This window comes from Anabrus simplex, chromosome 7 (genome assembly GCF_040414725.1).
Source record: "Anabrus simplex isolate iqAnaSimp1 chromosome 7, ASM4041472v1, whole genome shotgun sequence".
Lineage (NCBI taxonomy): Eukaryota > Metazoa > Arthropoda > Insecta > Orthoptera > Tettigoniidae > Anabrus > Anabrus simplex.
The window spans coordinates 283,901,947-283,928,787 of NC_090271.1; the positions used below are offsets into that span (position 1 = coordinate 283,901,947).

The window sequence follows — 26,841 nt, forward strand, 5'->3', positions numbered from 1 at the left end:
CGTCTGTTGTGTATGGCGAACACTATATGTCCATGACGAGTATGCACGAATAATATAGGGGATTCCAAGAAGCGCGCACATCACTGTAAGAAGATGGGCGTCCAGGAAAGGACCATTAAGCCATTTATCCTGATGTGGTAGGGCGGACTGATGGCCTTATATGGGAAAACCGACGAATCACGAAGGAAGAAATTCGTGTTCAGTTTGGCATTAGCCATTATCAAAGATCGCTTGCATTTCTGCAAAATTTGCGCGCAGTGGGTTCCGCATCAGCTAACAGAGGGACAAACGATTGGTAGAATGGTTATGAGTCTGTGGTGTACTGGTTAGGGTGATTAGCTGCCACCACCGGAGGCCTGGGTTCGATTCCAGGCTCTGCCACGAAATTTGAAAAGTGGTACGAGGCCTGGAACGGGGTTCACTCAGCCTCGGGAGGTCAACTGAGTAGAGGTGGGTTCGATTCCCACCTCAGCCATCCTGGAAGTGGTTTTCCGTGGTTTCCCATTTCTCCTCCAGGAAAATGCCGGGATGGTACATAACTTAAGGTCTCGGCCGCTTCCTTCCCTCTTCCTTGTCTATCCCTTCCAATCTTCCCGGCCCCCACCAAGGCCCCAGTTCAGCATAGCAGGTGAGGCCGCCTGGGCGAGGTACTGGTCATCCTCCCAAGTTGTATCCCCGACCCAATGTCTCACGCTCCAGGACACTGCCCTTCAGACGGTAGAGGTGGGATCCCTCGCTGAGTCCGAGGGAAAAGCCAACCCTGGGGGATAAACAGAAAGAATTCCATGGTCCCGTTGTAGCGGGTGTTCGCTTTTAATTTGACTGCCTCTTATAGACTGTTATGGCTTTCAGCGTTCAGTCTGCAAGCCTCTCTGCATTTATTAAACGACGCCACAGTCCTCTATTTGTAACCAGTTCTGCGGCATCGTTTAGTTGTATGCCTCTTATTTTTAAATCGTTAGAAACTGAGTCTAACCATCGTCGTCTTGGTCTCCCTCTCCTTGTCTTAACTTTCATTACAGATTTCATTATTCTCCTAAGTAACCTAGCCTCGTCCACTTGCCACACATGACTCCACCACCGAACCCGGTTTACGCGTCAGCTTAATAGATCGAGTTCATTCCTAATTTGACTTCCCTCCTCATTCCGAGTACCCTCCTGTCATTGTTCCCAAATGTTTGTACCAGAAATCATTCTCCCTACTTTCATGTCTGTTACTCCTAACTTATGAATAAGATATCCTTAGTCCTCCCAGCTTTTACTCCCGTAAAGAAGGCTTTGTCTCAAAAACAGAGCGGTGTAAAGGTAGTTTTGACCGAGAGCTGACTTCCTTCTTACAGAATGCTGTTGATCGCAACTGAGAGCTCACTGCATTAACTTTACTACACTTTGATCAGTAGCGATCGACCGATGGGGAGGGGGAGGGAGTGTTATAGTTTTACCAAATGATAGAACATAATGAAGGTGCTTGTGCGTGTGTGGTCCGCGCATGCGTGAGTGTCTTTATAAGGACACTGAAACAAGGGAATTATGATGATAATCAGATTGCAGTACGCTCCACAATCTTACATTAAAATACAGAACAAGAACAATATGATCAAGGTGAATCCGTTTAAGGGCTGTGAGCTTGCATCAGGGAGATAGTGGGTTCGAATTCCACTATCGTCAGCCCGGAAGTTGGTTTTCCGTGGTTTCCCATTTTCACACCAGGCGAATGCCGGGCCTGTACCTTAATTAAGGCCACGGCCGCTTCCTTCCCAATCCTAGCCCTTCCGTATCCCATCGCCGCCATAAGACCTATCTGTGTCGGTGCGACCTAAAGCAACTAGCAAAAAAGAAAAAAAAAAAAAAAATTAAAAATCCATCTTTTGGGGCTTCTTTGAAAATAGATTCAAGAAATCTGTTGGTTTTAAAATTATGTGTCTGTGAATGTACAAAATAGTCAACACGTTGAATCGACTTTCTCTTGTTTTTTGTCATTTTCTGTTTATTTCAATTTTTAAAAATTCCATGGGTGGGGGGAGGTTCTGACCCCTAGTGACCCCTCTCCCAACTTGGCTACGCTCCTGACCTTGATTCAATCTCACTTACTATACTACTGTTCCGGGAGAGCACACATCTTAAATACTTGAAATTATCAACCTGTTCCAGCTTTGTGTCTCCGATCTGACATTCAATTCTCTTGAGTGTAAAAGATTAATTGTTCATTGTAGACAGTTCCCAGCTCTATCGCACGTCACGGTAAATTTTCGAATCTATAGTTGTTGGTGAAGGGTGACTACGAACCCTTGCCCACCGACAATTTTCTTAAAGTAGCCATGGGAATGTAGCGAATATATCACATTCGAAAATTTGTGTTGCTATATCAATTCAAATGTTCACATTTATCGTGTAACAATGTAACTAATACTCCACCATCATGTATTTCAGGTACATGCTTTGCCTCTGCTTACGAAGGCCCTGCTGGAAACTAACTAACGTGCCACATTCGACATTTCGTATTAATAAGGGTAGTTAACCAGTTGACAATTCTCGATTAAAACTAGCGAACGTGTCGTTGAATTTCTGGGGTATCATCCCTGCCAACGAATCTCATTCTCGGAATCTCTACTTTAAATGTTCAGTGGATTGTTTACTACTCTGGAAATGTTGATAATACTTGGTACAATAGAAATCAAACTCAATCAATCAGTCACTACTGATCTGCATTTAGGACAGTAGCTCAGGTGGCAGATTCCCTATATGTTGTTTTCTTAGCCTTTTATTAAACGGTTGCAAAGAAATTGGAAATTTATTGAACGTCTTCCTTGGTAATTTATTTCAATCCCTAACTCCCCTTCCTATAAACGAATATTTGCCCCGATTTTTCCTCTTGAATTCCAACTTTATCTGCTGCAGTTTCCTCACTTGCCAGTAGACCATACCTGTTTTCCTACAATAATGAGAAGAAGAAGGAAAAAATAGATTCCATTTGAAATGCAAACTGGCTTAAGAAATGTATGTGATTTTGTCCTAAAAGAGTGCATCTGCTGATCCACTTTTCTTCCATTAAAACCACTCGTTAAAGCCGCTCGACTCTGCATAGATAAGATTTCCAACGTTTGATATAGTGTATATATTATTATTTATTATTGTCCGCCTCCGTAACGTAACGGTTAGTGTTATTAGCTGCCGTCCTCGGGGGCCCGGGCTCGATTCCCGGTACTGCCAGAAATTTAAGAGTGGCAGTAGGGCTGTTATGTGGTTGAAATGGTACATGCAGCTCACCTCCAATGGGGGTGTGCGTGAAAAGAGTTGCACCACCTCGGGATGAGGACACGAGTTTACCTTTTTTTATTATTATTATTGTGATTATACCGAGCGGAGTGGCCGAGCGTGTTAACGCGCTAAGACTATAGAATCAAGCTGTGTATTGGGGAGGCGCGTGAGATGGAAACCCGCCGTCGGCTTTCTTGAGAATGGTTCTCTGTGGATTCTAATTTTCTCTTCCAGGTAAATGCCGGGACAGTTCCTATACATAGGACTCAGCCGATTCCTTCCGCCTTCTTATCCAATTGCATTCATTATATCTTCGTTAGGTTATCAACTGAGGTTGCCGTCAGAAAGGGCATCCGACTGTAGAAACATGTCGTATCACTTCATCTCACGCCAACACCAAAACCATATTAAGAAAACGGGGCTAAGGAGTAGAAATACACACAATTATTATTATTATTATTATTATCATCATCATCATCATCATCTGTTTACCCTCCAGGTTCGGTTTTTCCCTCGGACGTAGCGGGGGATCCCACCTCTACCGCCTCAAGGGCAGTATCCTGGAGCTTCAGACTCTTGGTCGGGGGATACAACTGGGGAGTATGACCCGTACCTCGCCCAGGCGGCCTCACCTGCTATGCTGAACAGGGGCCTTGTGGAGGGATGGGAAGATTGGAAGGGATAGGCAAGGAAGAGGGAAGGAAGCGGCCGTGGCCTTAAGTTAGGTACCATCCCGGCATTCGCCTGGAGGAGAAGTGGGAAACCATGGAAAACCACTCCGAGGATGGCTGAGGTGGGAATCGAACCCACCTCTACTCAGTTGACCTCCCGAGGCTGAGTGGACCCCGTTCCAGCCCTCGTACCACTTTTCAAATTTCGTGGCAGAGCCGGGAATCGAACCCGGGCCTCCGGGGGTGGCAGCTAATCACGCTAACCACTACACCACAGAGGCGGACATTATTATTATTATTATTATTATTATTATTATTATTATTATTATTATTATTATTATTATTATTTAATCCGCCTCCGTAGCGTAACGGTTAGTGTTATTAGCTGCCGTCCCCGGGGGCCCGGGTTCGATTCCCGGTACTGCCAGAAATTTAAGAATGGCAGGAGGGCTGGTACGTGGTTGAAATGGTACATGCAGCTCACCTCCAATGGGGGTGTGCCTGAAAAGAGCTGCACCACCTCGGGATGAGGACACGAGTGTGCATTATTATTACTATTTAATTGTTAATTGGAGCCTCCGTGGCTCAGGCCGCAGCGCATCGGCCTTTCTCACCCCTCTGTTCCGAATTTCAGTTCCCGGTGACTCAATGTGGGATTTGTGCTGGACATAGCAAAGGTGGGACTGGTTTGTCTCCGGGTACTCCATTTTTCCCTGTCATCTTTCTTTCCAGCAACACTCTCCAACATCATTTCATTTCATCTGTCAGTCATTAATCATTGCTCCAGAGGAGTGCGACGGGTTTCAGCAGCCGGCACAATTCCAATATGTTACTCGCCGTTAGACGGGGGCTTAATTCATTTCATCCCTGACCCAGTCGAATGACTGGACAAAGGCTATGGATTTTCGTTATTATGAAGATAGGGAACATTTCCATGTTCCCACGAGGAATAATGCAACTACGGCAATGAGAGCTTATAAATGTGCCCCGCCTGCATCTATACTATATAGCACAGTATCACAATATTCTTATGAACTGGTCATCGGTGGGTAGCGGTATCCTGGCATTCGGTAATTTGGAGAGCCACAAAGTTTGGTAAAACAATATAGCACTGCTTTGAAACAATGATCAGAAACAACTTTGAATAGAATGTACAGTATTATGAAAACAACGCAGTGGGAAACGTTAAAGTTAACAGAAATGTCTACATGCAACCGGAAATTAAATACTATAACACACAGGGACTGAAGTTATGTAATTATTTATGATCGCACTTTTACTACAGTTATAAAGTGAAATGAAAGGGAACGTTTACATTTTAGCGTGAAATGGAATAGCAGAGAATAGGAAAATATATACGCAGTATTATTTTGTAGCACATAGATTAAAAGGTGAATAGCAAAGTCGTTTGAATGTGAACTACGATAGAAAGCATCTCACATTGAACGAAGTCTGAAAGTGCAATTACATTGTAATGTATTGTATATCATAACTAGAAATTCACGTCAACTTTTACCTTTTTATATGTATCATAGTAAGAGAAGGGACGAAATACTGACCTTATTTTTCTAATACGGCCTCAAGTGTGTTCAGAAAGAGATTTGGGTTATTTTGTCCTTACAGTTTATAACCATCATTCAGTTTTAGCTTCAAATATGGCATACATTAAGTTATGGTTCAGTGGAAGTTCTTTTTTTTATACATACATTTTGATTATAGTCTGTTATGCCTTTCAGCGTTCAGTCTGCAAGCCTGTGTGAATTTACTAAACGCTGCCACAATACTCTACTTGTAACTAGCTCTGTGGCTTCGTTTATTTCTATACCTCTTATCTTTAAATCGTTAGAAACTGAGTCTAACGATTGTCATCTTAGTCTTCCTCTACTTCTCTTACCCTCTATGACCGAATCCATTATTCTCCTATGTAACCTATCCTCCTCTGTTCGCCTCACATGACCCTACCACCGAAACCGGTCTATATATGCAGCTTCTCAGTCGCTTTCAACTCTAACCCTAACTTAGCCTTTATCTACTCATTCCGAATACCCTCCTGCCAGTGTTTCTACTTTCTTGTACCAGTGATAATTCTGGCAGCATCTCTCTTCTCTTCTTTCGTTTCACCCTCTTTGGAATCAACCACTTCTTTGAGTGTTGTTCTTTTCTTAGTGCCCAGTATTTCTTCATTATTTTTCTGATCTTCCTAGGTAATAGGTTTGGCTTTTAACGTAGATTTGTCTTGGAACCTTAAATTTTCGTCTTTAGTTATTACTTTAGCTGCTCGATCAAATAGTGAATTTTCTGTAATTTTTAGTTCTACTAGGTTTTTATCAATTTCTTTGAACCAGCTGGGTCTTGTTTTTGCGGTTACGGAAGAAGTTTGGCAGTATATTTTACTAATTTTTAAAATAATTAATATACGGAATGTCGTCTCCAAATAGCCACCACGGCTACCGTCTTATCTATCAAAGTTCTGCACAACGCTATCTGAATTAACGTAAATAATTCAATTTAGCGCTTCATTATGCAAGGAAGTGTTGTTGGATATGTGGATCATGGGAAGATGTATTACTTCAGTACGATCAACTGCTCACCTAGGCCTACACATTTTTAACATATAGCAGCAACATTAAAGCGAGCCTTCATAACGTCGCTGTTACAGCATAACCTTGTATCTCCCAGTGTTCTTCCTATCCATTATTTTCTTATTTTATTTTTATTTTCCTGAAGACTGGTCGCGCCTCCCAGCCGCATATTGATAGACAGTCCATCAGAACAAGTTTCGTTGAGTTCATTTTCCTGTAAGAACGTGTAAAGGAAAATGAACCTTACTGTACCGTACTATAGGAATGTATGTTTGCATGACATATTTACCCGCTCCTAGAGTATCATGCATTTAGGTTCATTTTCCTTTACACAGGCGCATAGGAAAGTGAACGAAAATTTTTCTAATAGATTGTGTATATCAATATGTGGCTGGGAGTCGTGAGCAGTTTTAAGGGAAATAATGGATAAGAAGAGCATTGTCACATTCGCGCTTTTGGCATAGAAGCAACGATATGTAGATATGTAGTCAATCGGTACAATTTCAGTTGTGTTCATTCTCCTATGCTAATGTCTAAAGGAAAATGAATCTTAAATACTTGATACTGTACGAGTGCGTAAATACGTCATGCAATCATACATTCCTACAGGGCGGCACGGATAACCATAGGAAAATGAACACATCGAACGTTTTTCTGGTGACCTACATGTCCATATGTGATTGGGAGGCCGGACCAGTCTTAAGGAAAATAAAAATAAAGTAAGAAAACAATGGATCGGAAGAGCATTGGGAGATGCAAGGTTTTGTTGTAACAGCAACGATAAGTTTCAGCATTTTACGCCTTATAACTAGGAATGTGATTTAAATATCTAACACGCCATAGGAGACCACGGGTTATTTTACTCGTTCTTCTTCTTCTTAATCTGTTTATCCTCCAGGTTCGGTTTTTCCCTCCGACTCAGCGAGGGATTCCACCTCTACCGCCTCAAAGGCAGTGTCATGAGCTTCAGACTCTAGGTAGGGGATACAACAGAGGAGGATGACCAGTACCTCGCCCAGGCGGCCTTACCTGCTATGCTGAACAGGGGCCTTGGTGGGGGATGGGAAGATTGGAAGGGATAGACAGGGTAGAGGGAAGGAAGCGGCCGTGGCCTTAAGTTAGGTACCATCACGGCATTTGCCTGGAGGAGAAGTGGGAAACCACGGAAAACCGCTTCCAGGATGGCTGAGGTGGGAATCGAACCCACCTCTACTCAGTTGACCTCCCGAGGCTGAGTGGACCCCGTTAGAGCCCTCGTACCTCTTTTCAAATTTCGTGGCCGAGCCTGGAATCGAACCCGGGCCTCTGGGGGTGGCAGCTAATCACACTAACCACTACACCACAGAGGCGGACTATTTTAATTGTTACTAAAAGGAATGTGCACAGAATGGATGGTAAGTTAGTACTGAATCCCACGAATAGAATAGACAGTGAATATCGTCAAGAACCGTCCTTCAACAACATCTCAATCATATGCTGAAAGACATGTCGGATATGTAAATATATTGTAGATCGTATCTATGAACTTCGAAGGATTATTGGGGGTCTTTAGTACGTGTGAGACAGATGTTAACTCTACAGCAGATCATTGACTGAGTGTTTTCCTATATGGTTATTCGGTAGAAAATAATCGGTAAGTGCCGGGTCTTGTGTAAACTATTTTAAAGAGAGTGCATTTTGAGTTCTAACATAGGAGTAGAATAGGAAATTTTGAATCTGATAAAACTTGAAAAAAGTGCTTTTTCGATATCATCGCTGCTATGCCAAAAGCACGAATGAATACATACTGTTTCTATCTATTATTTCCCTTAAGGCTGGTCGCTACATATCAATACGCAGTCCATCAGAACAATTTTCGTTGAGTTCATTTCCCTATGTGCGTGTGGAAGGAAAATGAACTCTACGAGTGGGTAAATAAGTAATGAAAAAAATGAAATGGAGTGCCGGGAGCGTCCGAGGACAAGTTCGGCTCGACAGGTGCAGGTCTTTTGATTTGACGCCCGTATGCGACCTGCGCGTCGTGGTGAGGATGAAATGATGATGAACACGACACATACACCCTTCCGGGAATCGAACCCGGGACCTCTGGGACCAAAGGCCAGCCATGGAGCCATGCAAACATACATTCCTACAGTACGGTAGAGCCAGGTTCATAAACGCACATAGAAAAATGAACTCAAGGAAAATATTGTTCCAATGGAGTGCATATCAATATGTGGCTGAGAGGCGTGACCAGTCTTGAGGGAAATAATGGATAGGAAGAGCATTATGACATTAGTGGTTTTGGCACCGCAGCGATGAATTATCATTTTTATAATTTTAAATGTTTAAGGTACAGTGGCCTGATACTTCGCTCAATATTTTCATGTTAGGGATATGTCCGGCTCCATGGCTAAATGGTTAGCTTGCTGGCCTTTGGCCACAGGGGTCCCGGGTTCGATTCCCGGCAGGGTCGGGAATTCTAACCTTCATTGGTTAATTTCGCTGACACGGGGGCTGGGTGTATGTGTCGTCTTCATCATCATTTCATCCTCATCACGACGGGCAGGTCTCCTACGGGAGTCAAATAAAAAGACCTGCATCTGGCGAGCCGAACTTGTCCTCGGACACTCCCGGCACTAAAAGCCATACGCCATTTCATGTTAGGGATATACTGATTTTCAAAACTATTTCCAAAGGAATAGATACTCATATGAACTAGAAGTGTTACGTCATGAGAAATAAATAGCTTTGAAGTAATACACAGTAACAATAAAGGAATGGCGCCGCCATCAATTCGCAAAGCATGGGCTATCTCAAAGATGCTATCCATTTGGGAGGTAAATAATAATAATAATAATAATAATAATAATAATACTTTTTTCATCCCGAGATGCTTTATACTATCGAGTAGACGTTCTTCATATCAGATCTGACATATAGATGAAGTGAATAGATCGAATTAAGATTACATAAAAATCTGTCCTGTTTGAACAAGACAGATTTCAATCAAATTCTTCATATTGCATGATCATATTACAGTTGAGAAAATTATAAAGTGTTCAACAGGTAAGTAAGTATTAGAATATAAAACTTACAGTCGTGTTGGTGCTGGTAGTACTTGGGCGATGGTGTTGCCCTCTTCCGGCAGGAGATGATGTCGAAGATGCCGCTGCAATCCTTGTTTCAGGAGGACCTCCTCCATTTCGAACACTGATCTCCAGGTAATTTGGTGTCTCCAAATGCGACTGAGCTCTTCTTTCCTCCAACACTATCTTGCGAGCTGCTCTGAAGATCTTATAATACACCACAATCATCACTGTTAAAGGGATGTAGAACGATCCTAGCGTCGCATAAATCTGATAACCGAAATTTTGACAGACAATACATTGATGGTCACCGTCTTCATCTACATGTTCGTTCCCTAAGATGAGTAAAGGGGGCAAACTTATACACGCAGCTCCTAACCAGACTAGGGAAACACAGGCAATCATACGACGAGGCGTTCGCTTTACACCATATTCTAAAGGTTTAGTAATTGCATAATATCTATCCACACTAATCATACACAGATTTAAAATAGATGCTGTACAGGAAAGCACATCGAAGGAGACCCAAAGGTCACAAAGCACAGGTCCGAAGCTCCAAACCCCAAGTATTTCGTACAAAAGGGCCATGGGCATCACCAAAAGGGCGACACAAAGGTCTGATACTGCTAAAGAAACTAACAGGTAGTTGCACGGCCTCCGTAGCTTCCTCACAAGGCACACCGCAACACACACGAGGATATTCCCCACCACGGTGCCTATGATAACACATAGCAGCACCAGGGCAATTATTACAGCTTCAACCGATGTGTATGGTGAGTGATCGCCGGGAAAACTTGGGAACCCGAATGGTTCACTTGTAGTAGTGGACAGCGGCGGTGAAAAAGATACGTTCGCCTCCATACGACCTTCTGGCTCCAGCACCCGGCTTATCTATCAACAGCTGACCGGCCCTTACACGCCTAAAGGAAACTCAGAACCCTCGAAGCATTTCAATGTTAACAATTTCACAGTGACTCTATGAAGAACATCAAGAGTTGAACATCGAAGGAAAACTTCACTATTTCAAATCTTAATATGTAAATACTAGACGAACAAACGTTTATAAAGCTTTCAGTTCTTATAAGGTAGTAGCATGTACGAATACGGATGTTTTCAGATTCAACACCACCATGTCAGTACCTAAAACAAATTTCTCAGATCGAGATCGTTCACCGCACCTAAAGTTCATATTTTTTTAAAAAACATTAAAAAATATTCTTATGTTAGCATGTATTCGTATGGTTTACAGGTGACGAAACGTATTCAAATATTAATTTGTCGTAGTGTTGCATCCTTTTTAAAAGAGCCTGATTAGCCTGTCAGATTGCCAGTTACTATATTGCAATAGTAAAACCCCAGTAAAACTTAAACCATTGGGGATAAAAGCAGTAGCATTGCACTTATTAACATAGTTCTTAGAGAGTATATTTTAATTCCAGAACACGGTTTTCAAAACTAATATTAATTATCATCACAAGTGAATTTCACACCCTTGCAAGACTCATCGACGTTCAAGAGGGGCAAGTTTCTGTGCTTTAAGCCGAGGTAAAGGGATTTGCGCACACGCACGCACTGGACGATGAGGAAATTTAGTTTAGATCAGAAATTAATTAAAAATGTCCTTTAGTTTCTTTATAAATAGGCACACTGAGCAATAAGTATAATACCATTTGCTACTGAAAAATTCTAATGAGGTATTATCAGTAATTTTAAGAGAATATATTCTCGAGGTAAACACATTCGTGAACGATAGTCGTCATTTTGTGTGTTGGCGTCGTGTATTTATCTGCCGCAAGGTATCCACAGACACAAATACCCACGTTTCAGTGGTCCAACATAAACAGGGTTAATCTTAGCTTGAACACGCAGTACCTGTGCTGACAAGCAAGGTTACAACGTCTGAAAGGTACTATTGTATTCTTTTATAAGAGATGCTTTGCCTATTTTGTCATACACATAGATATTCCACTAGACAGTTTAGAAGGGTGGGAGTAATTCTTCCATAATTCACTGCGAATCTGAAGGTAATTTAATCTTCACTACCACAATAAAATAGAATGCACTTCTTCACGATCTTTTTATTCTTACACAATAATGGGTTTTTGTTACCACACTTTATTTTGGTCAATGACTTTTTATTAGGGGTAAATAGCACTCGTTCCCTCAACGGGTTCGGTAGTCGCGACGCCGGGCACCCCGACGCGCGGAACAGCGAAGATCGAGCCAGCGAGGCGGGAACAACCGCTGGGTTGTGCCGCGCGCGGTCTACTGGACAGGCCCGCGCTGCGAGCCCGCGCACGTCGTGACGTCATCACCCCACTCTTCCAGGCCGGCTCAGTGGAGGGGAGAGCTAATTGACTACCTCACACCGGGATATTACAGGTCCGACCTTAGCCAAGGCATTCCTGGTCGAATATCCCTCAATCCAGCCAACCTATCGGGATGCGAAATCGATTGTGACGAAGGAGACGGGATGGTAATTCCTTAGGGAGCTTTGCAAATCATTCGTATGTAGGTGGTAATCTTTATTTGCGATCTAAGCTTGCTGTTTCATCGACCTATTACAAGAGGAAGTCTAGACGCTATCCAACCTTTCCTCTTATTTTATTAAACATAAATGCAATTACCGCATTGTCTGCTCTCTGTAGTTCAGTTCCATATTTTGTGTATATCCCCGGACGAAGGAAACAGAAAAATACCTTTTCTTGCTAGGCGCGCCCTTAACCGCACGGCCAAGACGCCCGGTCAAAGAGAAATAAAATAATTCCCGACATCTAGATGTGCCCATCATATAAAACATTAGAATAGTGTAATGATCTTTTACGTACCATAATTCGAAGTTGTTATCGAGGTAAGCATGGTGTTAATGAAGAACTACTGTTTCGGTTTTCGAAGATGCTGATTTGTTAAATATTGTCCCGTAGGAGTTCCAACGGTAAATCTACCGACCCGAGACGTATTTCAGCACGTTCAAATATTACCGAACTATACCGGGATCGAACCCGCCAACTCGGCCAGAGAAGGACAGTGCTTTACCTTTAAGAGACTCAGCGCAGCAGGTTAACTCCATACGCACTTAGCTTACACGCTAATGCCATGCTGTTGGTGTATTGGCAATATATCGATGACCCAGAATGCAAGGGTTACAATAATTCAAATCCACTATTTTTTGGGAGAAAACTTTAAACTTTTAGCAGTTTACAATCATTGCCTCTCAAAAATACACTTGTTACACAATTTTTATGAGAACTGGTGTGTGCATAGTTCTTACATGATTTATTATAATCTGGAAAAGAGTTAGGCCAACAACTCAAAATGACCCTTTCGAATTAAGCAAAGCGACTAACGTTAAAACATTAAAACCTGTTAGATATTTTGTTGTAACACTTTCGAAAGTTGTAGAGACCAAAATACGATATGCATCTCAAAAATGCATTTTTTAAATGTAACCCTTTCGTTCTCAGTCATCGATATTATGTAGGATTAATTATTGTTGCATTTATTTTTTCTGCTTCCTTCTTTCTTACTCCGTTTACCCTCCAGGGTTGTTTCTTCCCTCGGACTCAGCGAGGGATCCCACCTCTACCGCCTGAAGGGTAGTGTCCTGGAGCAAGGGACTTTGGGTGGGGGATACAACTGGGGAGGAGTACCAGTACCTCACCCAGGCCGCCTCACGTCCTATGATGAAGAGGGGCCTTGTAGGTGGATGGGAAGATTAGGGGGATAGACAAGGAGGAGGGAAGGGAGCGACCGTACCATCCAGGTATTTGCCAGGAGAAAAGGTTGGAAACCACGGAAAGACACTTCGAGAATGGCTGAAATGGGTATCGAAACCCGCTCTACTCAGTTTACCTCCCGAGGCTGAGTGGACCTCGTTTCAATCTGGCGTCCTATGCTAACTCCTACTTTCTCATCCACTTCTAAAGTCTTCCTTATCAGATACAAATTGTGAATAAGTATTATCTGTTATAAAATGTACTTTTCAGATATTTTCTTATTGTATTTAAACTCTATTTATTTCGGCAGACTTAAAAAACTCACAGTTATAGAAAAACGTGTTACGGTATATGTATAAGCCGACCATCGCCAGTTCACTTGTAGGTGCGTCAAATGCTGCTTGATATATTGATTAGTGTACAAGGAAAGAGTAGAGATAGAAAAACACTGGGTTTTTGTACTATTACCTGACATATACAGCATTGAAGAGTACACTGTGTATGACTAGGAGAGTGCATGGCGAGCATGTTCACATAGTGACTGAGGGGTGATGACGTCATAGGGTGTTAGAGACAGGGAATTAATATCCAAAAACAAAGTCCAAATGTTTGCTACTGCGCATGTGCGACTAATTTAGTTATTTAACATATCACCGTGGACAATAAAAATGATCGTAAGTCATAAGTATGACGCCACACAACCCCTTTGTTCCTCTATAGACAGCACATGTGGGACATCGGAGAGAATGTGACGTGAGGTAGGGCCGCCAACCCTTACTCGCGGTCCTTACAAGCTTGTGTTCATCTAAATATGCACATATGCGAGGCTCATAATGGATTATTGAAATAAAAGCTTAACCATGTCGAATAAACATTGTGAAATTTGAAAGTAAAATTCTTCGAGAATAGTTTATTGATTTTCTTCGTCAATAAACAGTTAAGTAGTCTCGTTGGAGGTTGAAGGGAATCGCCAAGTGGTTATGTCCGTTAAGTTGGTACTTCTTGTGCGTATGTGTGTATCGAAGTTGCAGGGGCGGTAACCTGCAGCCATTACCACGTGGTCGTGATACTGGTGCCATTACTGTCAATTCAAGTATTGATATTCATTTAATTAATGGCTCGTATATGCTTATTGTGCGGTATTGTGTAGTTAACTATGTAAGGAATGATTCGTTCATACAAGGTGTTTAATTGCGTATCAAAGTGCGATGAAACTAACCTCGAGTGCTTTCAAATTAATGCTGGCTGGCTTCGTAGATTATGTCAGCAGTACGTACAATGGATACCAAAATAACATTCTCTATTAATCTGTGAGTACCATTTCAACACACTACGTCCTATTCTTGCTACTGTGTGAACTTGCAATGTAATGTAGCCTCCATTTTAATTTTCCTGTGTAAGTAATAACACTTATTTTTTGGGTGGATCGGTAGGTCACTGGCAAACATTAAGGTAACTTCTATCCTCATTGCTGCTTCGGTTATAGTTCCATATGGCTCGTACGTGCTTTTCTCATAAATTCTCGTAAATTGGAAACCGTAAATTGCTCCATAATGATCGGGCGCTCAAGCGGTAGTGAAGCGAACTCTGATGTTTTCTTCCTTTGTTTTTAATTTCCAGTATTTTAATGGTTCATTGTGATTTCTATGGTGAATTTGTATCTGTGAAGTGATCATTTTCTTCTCTAACCCATGGTGTGCTTTCATGGAAATTGTAATGTCAGAAGTGACGTAATAGTTTCATCATGGCTGACCTTCAACAAATTGAAGGGATGAACTGTGACTCATAAACATGGTTACCATAGCAGACGAGTCGTAGTGCTTGGAAAATATTTGCATTTAAGAATTACAAATGGCGAAAACCATAATTCTCGCGCTTAATTTCCTTCTTTCGACATAGTAGAATTCGTCCTTTAGGTTGAACATTTTTGAGACACGAATTGGAGATAGTCGGCTTATGTATCGGACCCAGAAAACGGAAGTGGTCTGCATATTGGAACTAGAACTAGTATCCGTTATCGACGTACAAAAAATGTTTGTTGAATCGTCAGATTGCAGTCTGGTTGGATTTCTAGCAGCTACACCATCAGCTGTTGTGAATAGCCTAGGTGTCTTCACTGAAGAGGTGTACTAAGGAACTGAATAGTGAGTTAGTCTCCCGTAGCTCTTCTCACTGAGCCAGGCAACTTACGCAGTGGCGTAAATACGAAATTTCTTTGGGGGCGGGATAATAATAATAATAATAATAATAATAATAATAATAATGATAATAATAATAATAATAATAATAATAATAATAATAATAATAATTGTACCGGGTGGTACACCTCCACGCCGCTAATTTAAATGCGCGCCAGTTAAAACTCCTCTGCTGGAGGAAGTCTGAACTTTATTGACGTTATTCATTTTCTACCTTCTCAGAAGATGTCACTACCTGTAAATTTTGGAGTTTTAGAACTGTGTCACTTTTGATGTGTTTTTGTTTCGCTTGAAGTAAGAAGTGTGAACTTTCTCTTCTAGAGGACACTACTGAAGATCTACAATAGTGCAACCTAGTGCGGAGTCAAAGAACTATTTTTTTGGAGAAAATTTAATTTCAAGAGTTTGTTCTTTGTTAAATTTCTTTCTGTCATTGTTTAAGTTGGCAATATTTACCCCTTTCTTCCCCTTGTTATGAATGTATCCAATCCCGAATTTCTTCTATTAATTTCTGACCAATCTGGTGTATCTTCCCCCAACTTGAATCTGTTGCGGGGTCCTACCCAATAAACAGTTTGTGGGAGGGTGTTTTCTTTCCCCTAACGCCTAGAACCTTCCGCGAGAGGATATAAACTGCTGATTTTCGGGTCTCCGGGCCACTTGTGTTCCATCTTTCAGTGTGTTAAGTACATAGCAGGGGGCGGGAAGCGCCTCTTTCTTCGGCAGCGGTCAACAACAAGGTAATGGCCGATTAATAACTTCTTTCTTTGCTAGCTCAGCAGTTTAACTTTCGGGGCGGGTTCTAAGCGTTCAACCATGTAACCTTTTCCTAAAATGTAACTACTCTTTTCATATATTCTCTTTTAAAACGACATATCGGGATAGAGAGTGCTTAACCCTCTCGAGCTCCCACTCACATCGTCCTGAGGTGAACTTATTTTTCTCAACCAATTCTTCCGTAATGTAATGTAAATTGCTATTAAGTCACCTCTGTAGTATGGGATTAGCCCTTGTATTAACGGCCTAGTGCCAAGTAGGTCTTAAGCAAAGTGTATTAGGAGTGCAAGTTCGCCTCCTCTCAAATTGTATTTTAGAGGTCATGTATTAATCTTCTTGTTATTTAACAGACCTCAGTAGGTTGGGTATTTTGCCCCTGTGTATATGTCCTTTGAGGACGGCTTAAAGGTGGAGTTCGGAGTGGCCTATGATAGGCTTGTATTTTAGGGGGAAGTTGCCCTTTTTGAAAATTGTGTTTCTGCCTCAAGGAGGCTTTTGGATGTAATTGGAAGCAGATGTTTCTGGCATGTTTGGGGGTTTTCGGCCCCTTTGTTGTATGGTGTTCATTGTAAGGTTGGGCTCATTGCTCAAGAATTATGTTTCTGACTTTTGAAGCCCCAAATGGGGTACCTATGTAAATGTATTTGTCAATCGTGTTTCGGCTACTAAGTACCTGTTCTATTTGTTGTTACCTAATTTTGAAAAGAAAATATAACCTGGTTAAATTTTAAAATTAATTTCACTTTAGTAGCTTGAGACCCATTCACCACCCAGCACCTTCTTTCATGCATAACTACCACCAAAACACGGTAACAAGTGGTAGCAGAGCGTGGTTGAATGGGTCTCAATTTAGCCCCTTTTGACGGCTAAATATTGTTTGTTCCGAACTCTAACCATTTTCTCAGTTGCTGGAATTTTTTGACCTTTTCAAAATTGGTCTGTCATCATGCCCGGCCCTCGCGATGTTCTCCTTCTTAACTATTTGCGCAAGGAGGAGTTGATCTATGAATTAACTATCAGAAATGTGCAATCTGGAGGCACGGTTGCAATAGACACTAACAAGCTTAGAGAGTCCCTGGATTTGCCCATTTCCATCCCCAATTTGGGAGAGAAAGAAATTGACGATTCTCTTTCCACGATCACGGAGAATGTTACTGGGCTAGCTTCTGTAGTTAGTTTTTTTGATGAAAATGATCCGTCTCCGAATCAAATTAAGCGTGTGCAAGGCAGGCTATATCATTTTTCGAATAGGGTTAACGATCTGTTGTCTCTAAAACTGAATGACGTTCAGAGGAAGGAAGCTAGTAAGCTCCTGGAAAATATTTCCGAATTATCTAGTAAGGTCACTCAATTGTTAACTGGGGAAGTTCCTCCCAAATCTGATCAGCCCACCATAGTGAATGTAGGTAGCGAGGAAGAACCTGCTAAGGGAGAAGTAAATAGGAAAACCATCGCTGCTCAAACTATCTCTGCCCCATTGGACAACGAGTCTGAACGCCGTGCATCAGTTGTTTACCTAATTCTTTTTAAAAATAATTTAAAAGACCTCCAGGAGGCACGCCTGACAGGGCTTAAACGGATATTAGTCTTTGCAGGAAATTCTGTCATGCATGGATATAGCTTTTGTGCGGAGGCTCTGCCTCTTTCCTTCTTGTTTAGTGTATTTTCATATTCTCTTCTCCGGTTTGTAGCACAAGCTGTATTGCAGTATTCTTTCATATATATTTTACTCCAAGCTATGAAGACTGTGGTTAGAGAGAGAGAGAAGTTTCGAAAGTACAGGCTCAGTTTAACACTGAAAAGCAGGAAGTTTGTTTTCTGTAAACTTCCCTTCTCATAGCCTCTTGTGCTTTCAACTCACGTTGTGGGAGTTTATAAAACTGCATGGCTGTATATATTATTGGAGACGTGGTTAAAAATAACGTCAAGATAGAAAAAATCAAAGCGTATCACTGAATTTCCGAAAAGCACACATGACTGGACTTAAATGAACAATGGTCTTTGCAGGGAATTGTCGAATGCATGGATATAGACTTGCTACTATTGGAAATCCCAGAATACTAGCTCAGACATGTCATGTAATAGGAATAATTCATATAGGAATGAAATAATAAGGGTTAGGCGCATAAAATGAATACATTTATAAATCCGTTGCTGATTGATGAAATAAGGTTCAAGCTAACATTTCACTAGAAAACAACTGAATTATTATGCCACGCCCCTGATAGAATTACATTATTAAGTTGCTAATTTTATGATTTAATATTGACAGCTATTAGTACCGTGTGCTCTGTATCATCTTAGACGGTGAAGAACAGGGGCATAACCTTAGGACCTTGAGGGCCTGCAATGTAGGTACGAAAATCGTCAGATCGGATCACGACGAAATATTTTTTCTTAAAAATTGTAAATAGAGGAATTACCAGGCAAAAAACCTACACCAAATTATTAAAAAATAATTACAGCAATGAAATTTGATACCAAACTATCATATTTTAGTCAGAAATTAATACTTAGTTGATGTATAGAATAATTTATCTAAGATCGTATTATGCACAAAATTTGGTTATCATTTAACTGTTTATAATTTAACTGGTTATCATTTAACCGTTTTCACACACTTACTCGAGAATAATGTATAATTCCAATAATAACTTGGTGTAGTAACAATCAGTGAACTGAGTTCCAAACGAGCTCTCTTTGCGGGAAAGGCAATGTACTTAAACCAGCCTTATCAGTTGTGCGGTTTTTTTTCAAAATTGATTTTAACAGTTTTTGATTTAAATTTGTTCGTATGTTTTTCTGGGTTATAATCGAATACTTTATTACAACTGTGACTTCAGTGTCGCTTACAGAGTATAGATCTGTAGTTACTAATAAATGAAACCAACTTTAAGTGCGAATATCTAAGTGGTGTACGGTTGCATTTGCAGTTCAGCGACTTAGTCGTAAACCACGGAGGCAATCAAATAAAACCTTCTAAAATACTTTTTTTATTAATCTGATAAATAATTTAACAATACGTCTAAAACTCTTACAATAATGAATAATCCCTTTTTTCATACAATTAGGCAGTATATTGCATTAACTGTACTTAGTGCAATTACCTTTATATTCGGTATTCATAGTTTTAATACTCATTTGAATTTCCCAAATTTTTATTTTGGAAGGCGGGCCCGTATCGCGCTTCTAGTGAGGTAACAATCTCCGTAGTGGAAATAAAATATTTATTGCATTTATATTAGCGGAGAAAGAAAACAGGACCCCTCGAAAATCTTCCAAGAATGGAACTGAGATTATATTCGGAAAATCACCTAGGGAACTTTTATGAATGAACATCGTTTTAACACAATCTGAGGTATCTTACTGATCATCGACATGCTCCAGTGTTGAGAAATAAAATTTTATACCACCACATCATAAAAATAGGCCGAGTGGCCGACAGACCGTCAACGAACCTACCGGTTACCATTGCAACTTCTAAGTAGTAACATAGGTTAATGACATTTTCTTCAATATTCCTGTAAACTCATGGTTGCTCCTTGCGTAGAATGCGAGAGAGACTTCATGCTGCCATTCTGCGGGATATTTGCGAATGCCTTTGCAGGTTACAATCGTCGTGTTTGTTACCATTTGAACAGTACAGCGGAGTGTAGCCCATGATTTCATACCGTAAGGTGTTTTCTGGCAATTGCTATACATTTTACTGCATTTCTCTTCTACTTCTGTTTTGCGCTTTAATTTATTGCCTCTGTCTTGCATCTTTAGACTTAAGTAATAACACAATAGGTCATCCTCTTATCTGTATACCTAAGAATCCCTACGCCTAAATTTCTCCTCTGTTTCTGCCTTCTTATGTCCTAACTCACACCATCACAATCTAATGAAGGGCATTTCATTTTAGAATTCATCCGTAGTATTTACATAGGCCGCCGGCCCCGTGGTGTAGGGGTAGCGTGCCTGCCTCTTACCCGGAGGCCCCGGGTTCGATTCCCGGCCAGGTCAGGGATTTTTATCTGGACCTGAGGGCTGGTTCGAGGTCCACTCAGCCTACGTGATTAGAATTGAGGAGCTATCTGACGGTGAGATAGCGGCCCAGGTCTAGGAAGCCAAGAATAACGGCCGAGAGGATCCGTCGTGCTGACCACACGACACCTCGTAATCTGCAGGCCTTCGGGCTGAGCAGCGGTCGCTTGGTAGGCCAAGGCCCTTCAAGGGCTGTAGTGCCATGGGGTTTGGGGTTTACATAGGCCTATTTGTGTCATCCGGCTGTTTTCAGTTATAATCTTATTTTCTATTAATTTCAACTTTCTTAACTGTAATCATTTCTTCCTTAAATACTCCGTATGCATGCGAATGCTATCCAGAAATCTGGACACGCTTTCCTTTGAGGAAAAAATTGCAAGCTGTTTAAATGTATAACATTCTGGTCCCGGAATATATCGAAATATGGAGGCGATTTCTATGATAGTGCAGACCTTCGTTTCGGGATGCACAATCGCCTTTCAGTTTGGAGAGATCTACAGCTTTGGTCCTATTACATATTGTCGTATCTCGATCCATTATACGTTAAATAGAGCTCCATTACTCAATATCTTATCGTTTGGCACACTTATACGAAAGATAGAATCATCAAATGCAGTACGCACATTGACACGACCAGTGGTCATATGTTAGCTAAATTTTATGATTCCAGCTACTGCATAAGTATCCGAAGAATAAAGTAATGTGTGGAAACTGCACCCAAAATTCACCATATGTAATGTTTCTAACTCAATGTAACCCATAAATATAGGAGATATGACGAAATGTCACAGGACCAACCATGTAAAACACTAAATGAGGCGTCTGATGGCGGGATCCGTTTGTTGATATGATCTATCGTTTAAAGTCAGTAAATCTCGAAATGAAGGTCTGCACTTATAAACGTGCCCATGCTTATCTATATACATAAAGTTCTAACGGGTCCGCTGTCTGCGATTTCGTTTATTTGGCCAGTTTTTCAGATATTTATCCGATTTAGGTCAACTCAGTACAATATCAGTGGTTTTTAGCTTTCCTTCCTGCTTGTTTGTCCGTGTGTTCTAGCATCATAGCAGTTAGAAGCAGATTAGCTGTCCACAAGGTCGAGCAAACTACGGAACACTTTGAGGGGTTATTTTTGAAGGTAAATGTTCGGGGAAAGGTCTGGTATCTAATTAACGTGTACGTACCTCCAAGCACAAAACTAGAGGTTCATTGTGAGGTATTTAGGTGGAAGGAATCTCACTATGAAATAATGGATAGTAATGTAATCATTACTGGAGACTTTAACATGCCAACAGTAATTAATGAAAGCAGTGACTTAAATTTAACGAGACAAACCCAAGAACTAAAAACTTCCTCAATTTACACGACTTGAATTCCTATAATTCCGTTCCCAATAGTAACGGTAAAACTTTGGATTTAGTATTCGCCAGTCAGACAATAACGAATGTCACCTGTAAAAAGAACACTGATCCGCTGCTACCTGAGGACTCCCATCATCCCGCCCTAAAAATAGAAGTGCACATCACTACAGACCGTGGAAACTGCAAAAGGGAAGCTCAAAATACTTATAATTTCAAAAAAGCTAAATATGAACACTTGTTCACAGGACTAAGAGATCTTCCTTGGGAAGACCTTTACGAATGCACTGATGTAGACAAAGCCGTAGCCTGTCTTTATTCTAAAATTTACGCAGTGTTAAATGGGAGTGTTCCTAAAAGCGGCTCGTGGAAGGTCAGGACATACCCAATTTGGTTCACAGAGAGCATAAAACAAAAACTGAAAGAGAAAGAATGCTACCGAAAACGGAAGCACCTTTCAGAATATTACAATAGGCAATTTAAAACGTCAAGGTCCGAAACTAAGTCTACAATTAAATCCTCATATAACGATTATGCAAAAACTGTAGAGCAGGATATCACTGACAACACCAAAACCTTTTGGATGTGGGTAAATAATAAAAGAAAAAACAACGATAATCGCAATACCTATGAATACGACTCTAAAGTATTATATATAATTTTATTAAACACATTGTGTACAAGGTGACTCTAAAGTATTAGAGAATGGTAGGAACATTACGGAAGGGTTTGCAACGTACTTTCAGTCTGTATATTCCCAAGATAGAGCTCAGTTTAACATTCCAAACGTTCGATCAGGAACCACTGGCAATATCCACATTGACAACATTACTGTAGAGAATGTTGAACTAGCGTTAAAAAAGCTCAAGCCAAAGTCTTCCGCTGGACCAGATCAGATACCGCCGTATGTTATAAAAGGTTGCAAAGATGTACTGAAATATCCTCTCCTCTTCATTTAGGCCTATAACTTAATTCTCAAAACATCTGTATTTCCCACAGTACGGAAACTGTCCCGAGTATGTCCTGTGTTTAAATCGGGTAATTCGTTAGTAATAAAAAACTACCGACCAATATCAATTATTTCAGCTATAGTCAAGGTTTTCGAATTTATATTATGTCGTAGACTCACAGACTATACACGACCTTTAATATCAGAACAGCAACATGGATTTATTTCAGGACGATCTACAGTAACAAATCCCATAAATTTTAAACAATCAGTATCCTCAGAACTTGATAGAGGTGGCCAGATAGATGCAATATTTACCGACTTCGAAAAGGCCTTTGACAAAATTGACCATGACATTCTCCTTAAAAAATTAAGTGTGCTTGGATTATCTTACCCACTCCTATGTCTTTTCCGCTCCTACCTAAGGGATAGAAAGCAGTATGTAATATATCAAAGAAACTCATCCAGAGAATACCCTGTAAATTCAAGAATAGTTCAGGGCTCTAATCTAGGGCCGTGGATGTTCCTGGTCCTAATCAATGACTTACCTGAACGAATACAATTCTCGGACTCTCTCTTTTACGCCGATGACTTTAAGGTATTCAACCCGATTGTCACCATTAACGACTGCGAACTTCTCCATGCTGACATGCTGACAATGGACGACTGAAAATCAACTATATCTAAATGTAGAGAAATGTGTATCCATGTCGTTCATTCGAAATAAAACGTGTATTTCCTTTAACTATAAACTAGGTTACGATGACCTGAAACCAGTAAATGAGGTCAAAGACGTCGGGATATTATTAGACCGGGAACTCACCTTCATCCCACATATACAGAAGATAGTTGCTGAGTCATACAGGACATTACGATTTGTGATGGGGAATGTCAAACCCTTTAAATTCCTAAAAAACCTGCATACACCTCTACAGTTCTCTCGTCAGGCCCAAAGTAGAATACGCAAGCGTTAAATGAATCCAGCAAACAAAATATATATTGCACAAATCGAAACAATCCAAAAGAGATATTTAAAATACTTATATTTAAAAAAACCGGTAATTATCCACACATAGCATACAATGAACTTCTCCTAAATTTTGAAATAGAAAGCTTGGAACTGAGGAGACAAAAGGATGACATGAAGTTTCTGTACAAAACTGTGAACTCTATTATTGACAACCCTGACTTTTTATGCCTCTTGAGTTTCCACGTACCCCGCTTTAATGAGAGGACAAATGTAACTTTTCACAATAAAAATGTCAGAACCACCGCTCAAAAAAATTCCCCACTCTACAGGCTATGCAATGTCTACAACAGCGCAGTTCAGAAAAATAATTCTTTAGACTTTTGTGTACCCATAGACCTGTTTCTACAACAATTCACCATCTCCGTGAAAACTCTGTAATGCTGATTTGAACCAAAAAATCTATTATAAACACTCTACATTAAGCCCTATCACATAAATGTAATTATAAGTGTTAGAACTAGAAAAAAATAATAGTTTAGATATGAAATTACGATTTCTTTAATTATTATTATTATTATTATTATTATTATTATTATTATTATTATTATTATTATTTTATTATTATTATTATTATATGTTTCAATGCGTTTGATAATTTGCAAAATTTCGCACACCATGTAACTTTTGCACAAATTGTCCCAATTCCACCATTATATTATATTCGACATAAGATCTTGTATTCACGCTCAGATTTTCTCATTATCGATCCTGCATAACTTCTTCCTAGCGCGAGGAATCGGAATTGATATTTAGATAGTCTAATCGCCAATTTTTCAAGTACTTCCTTGCATATTTTCTATGATTACGGTCACTTTGATAGTGAATGGGACGCTCACCAGGATTGCTATTCGAGCACTGGAAAAAAAGTCCAAAGAAAAGCGGCTCGATTTGTTCAGGGTGATTTTCGACAAAAGAATAGCGTTAGAATACATTACAGAGTTGGGCTGGAATGACTTGGGATGGGAGGAAGGAGACGAGCTGCTCGACTAAGTGGTAAGTTCCGAGCTGTCGGTGGAGAGTTCGCGCGGAATGACATTAGTAGGCGAATAAGTTTGAGTGGTGTCTTTAAAAGCAGGAAAGTTCACAGCATGACGATAAAGATTGAATTCAAGATGCCAAATTGGGACAAATATTCGTTTAGTGAAAGAAGAGTTGTCCGCCTTTATGGTGTAGCGGTTAGTCTGATTAGCTGCCACCCCCGGAGGCCCGGGTTCAATTCCCGGCTCTGCCACGAAATTTGAAATGTGTACGAGGGCTGGAACGAGTCCACTCAGAGCCTGGGGAGGTCAAATGAGTAGAGGTTGGTTCGATTCCCACCTCAGCCATCCTGGAAGTGCTTTTCCGTGGTTTCCCACTTCTCCTCCAGGCAAATCCCGGGATGGTACCTAACTTAAGGCCAAGGCCGCTTCCTTCCCTCTTCCTTGCGTATCCCTTTCAATCTTCCCCCTCAACCCACAAGGCCCCTGTTCCGCATAGCAGGTGAGGCCGCCTGAGCAAGGTACTGGTCATTCTCCCTAGTTGTATCCCCCGACTCAATGTCCAGGACACTGCCCTTGAGGCGGTAGAGGTGGGATCCTTCACTGAGTCCGAGGGAAAAACTAACCCTGGAGGGTAAACAGATTAAGAAGAAGAAAGAAGAGAATAATTCACCATGGGAGATGTTCAATAAATTTCGAAATTCTTTGTAGTTATTTAGGAAAAGACTAGTTAAACAAGAGATAGGGAAACTGCTACCTGGGCGACTGCCCTAAATGCAGATCAGTGGTGATTGATTGATTGATTGATTGATTGATTGATTGATTGATTGATTGATTGATTGATTGATTGATTCATTCATTCATTCATTCATTCATTCATTCATTCATTCATTGTATGCTATACATTTATTCGCTGCAGATAAGCAGATGCGGTTTGAATGGTAGTAGAATATAGGCTGTTTAAGAAGGGGGAATGGAAGGAAATATTGTTTTAGCTTACCAGCATCAAATGAGACATTTAAATGGTGATTACTGGCTAAGCAAAGTAAAAAGAATGCTGGACAGAACAGGAATTGGAGACTGTTGGAGTAAAGAGTTTCTGAACGATGATAAGAAGATGAGTAAGAAAATAATTAGTGGAGTGAAAGATATTGAGAAGCAGGTGATCGTGGCAGAAAGAACATGATTAGAATTCTGCTAAATTATCCTAAAGTTGTCAATAACGAAAGAAATGGTTACGGATGGAGAAGTAAGAGTTGTGGTGTGACGGTTAATGGGTGTATGTAAGAATAAGGATCTAGGAGGGAAATATGGCAAAAATAGTTGTTTATTCTCTAGAGAAACAATGGAAGTGGCTCATCTATTGAGAGTATGTAGGGAGGCTTTCTCACTTAGCGTTAACCCTAGAGTAGTAACGTTCAAGTTTTGGTACATTAATGCTAACGTGGGGTACTCTATGCCCCATAAATTAAATCGCAATATTTTGGTTTTCGACTATTTTAATACATCAGAAATGCATATATATATATATATATATATATATATATAAAATAATACATACAAAGCACTGATATTTTACACTATTATAATAATCATATTATATACATACACTGAAAATCATCAAAAGTTTCAGATTAGATACGTTTCGTTTGTATTTCTCTCATGTTCCTGTCATACCGCACACTTCCTGCAAATCACTAGTTTGTGTCCTGAACACACAAAATTCTTACACTCAGAGCAAATGGCTGTAGATTTCATGTCCTTGGGACGTTCACACATATGGCAACGACCCTTAGATTTCGCCTCTGCTGCTGCTGCTGCGGTTGAAGGCGGTAGAACCTGGGTCTCCACACCGAGTTGTTCCATGATAGCTGTCTTTACGCCCCGTGGTACAGTAGGGACATTCAATCTCTTCATCATCCCTGGCTTCATAAAGCTGTTCACCTAAATTCAGTAGAAACTCACGGCGTACTTCCTTGGAACGGTTAGATATCCCTCGATTTTCCTGACGTATAACATACACATTTAGAGCAGCAGAATTCAGCATGCCACAAAAGAGGCAGAGTGGCCATCTACGATTCTTTCTGCTACACGAGTAAGTTGCACTCATCTGGTCGCATTTATCTACTCCACCCTTAGTACAGTTGTAAAAGTTAGTCATTTCTGGCAGTGTAGAGTCCTTCATTAGTGATGCATCCTGGTACATGGGTGACAGAATAACTACAACT

General features: G+C 40.6%; 1 protein-coding gene across 1 annotated transcript in view; it reads right to left on the reverse strand.

Moving 5' to 3' along the window:
* The window catches only part of LOC136877560 (5-hydroxytryptamine receptor 1), an 843,781-nt gene extending 833,206 nt beyond the window's left edge, over positions 1-10,575 (reverse strand). Inside the window, exon 1 of the mRNA XM_067151700.2 lies at positions 9,589-10,575. Coding sequence (XP_067007801.2) covers positions 9,589-10,440 — 852 coding nt within the window. The 5' untranslated portion in view covers positions 10,441-10,575. The remainder of the gene's footprint in view (positions 1-9,588) is intronic.
* Positions 10,576-26,841: the final 16,266 nt, after the last annotated feature.